Raw genomic sequence first — 606 nt, 5'->3', positions numbered from 1 at the left:
TATATATATATATATAATAAATTCGTTAAAAATATGTTTTATTTAACAGTCAGATGTGATGGAATCGGTGGTGATAGATAAAATCGACACGAAGGCGATGGAAATGGCATTGATCGAGGGACAAACGCCATTCGCTTTGTTCAAACCAGCCAAAGGAATTCCTGTCCTGGTGAAAGTCTCTCCAACTGGGACTCATAAAAATGTAACGAATTTTTCAATTTTTAATTGGAAAACGAATTTTACGAATTACCTTTTTATTTCTATTTATTTTTATTCTTTCTATTATTTTTATTCTTTCTATTCGTGAATTTTTAGATCTTGACACCTGCCACTGCTGAAGATTTACGCATGGCGGGCAAGATGAGCCTAAGTCCGACGATTACCGCTGATCCTGACAGGATTAAAGCGGTACAAGTGAAGGTACCAGTGGTAGCCACGGTTATCCAGAGCATTGACTCTGATGGAAAAATGAATTTCATTGTCGAACCGCCTGGACCTGAGAACGAACACGGTATACAAACAAATTTATCATAGTATTTATTAATTTTATATTAAAATTTTTACAATTATTATAATTAGAACAATATTACTTTTTATTTCTAAGGA

The 606-nt window shown here is 33.7% G+C and overlaps 1 protein-coding gene across 1 annotated transcript in view; it reads left to right on the top strand.

Annotated features, from left to right (window-relative positions):
* The window catches only part of LOC102681828, an 11265-nt gene that overhangs the window by 6967 nt on the left and 3692 nt on the right, over positions 1–606 (top strand). The window contains exons 10-11 of the mRNA XM_006620851.2: positions 50–202; positions 316–511. Of these exons, the coding sequence (XP_006620914.1) occupies positions 50–202; positions 316–511 (349 nt within the window). The remainder of the gene's footprint in view (positions 1–49; positions 203–315; positions 512–606) is intronic.

The sequence above is a fragment of the Apis dorsata genome, unplaced genomic scaffold, assembly GCF_000469605.1.
Source record: "Apis dorsata unplaced genomic scaffold, Apis dorsata 1.3 scaffold_547, whole genome shotgun sequence".
Lineage (NCBI taxonomy): Eukaryota > Metazoa > Arthropoda > Insecta > Hymenoptera > Apidae > Apis > Apis dorsata.
The sequence above is the reverse complement of the archived record's forward strand: the minus strand, read 5'-3'. Positions and strand labels throughout refer to the sequence as shown.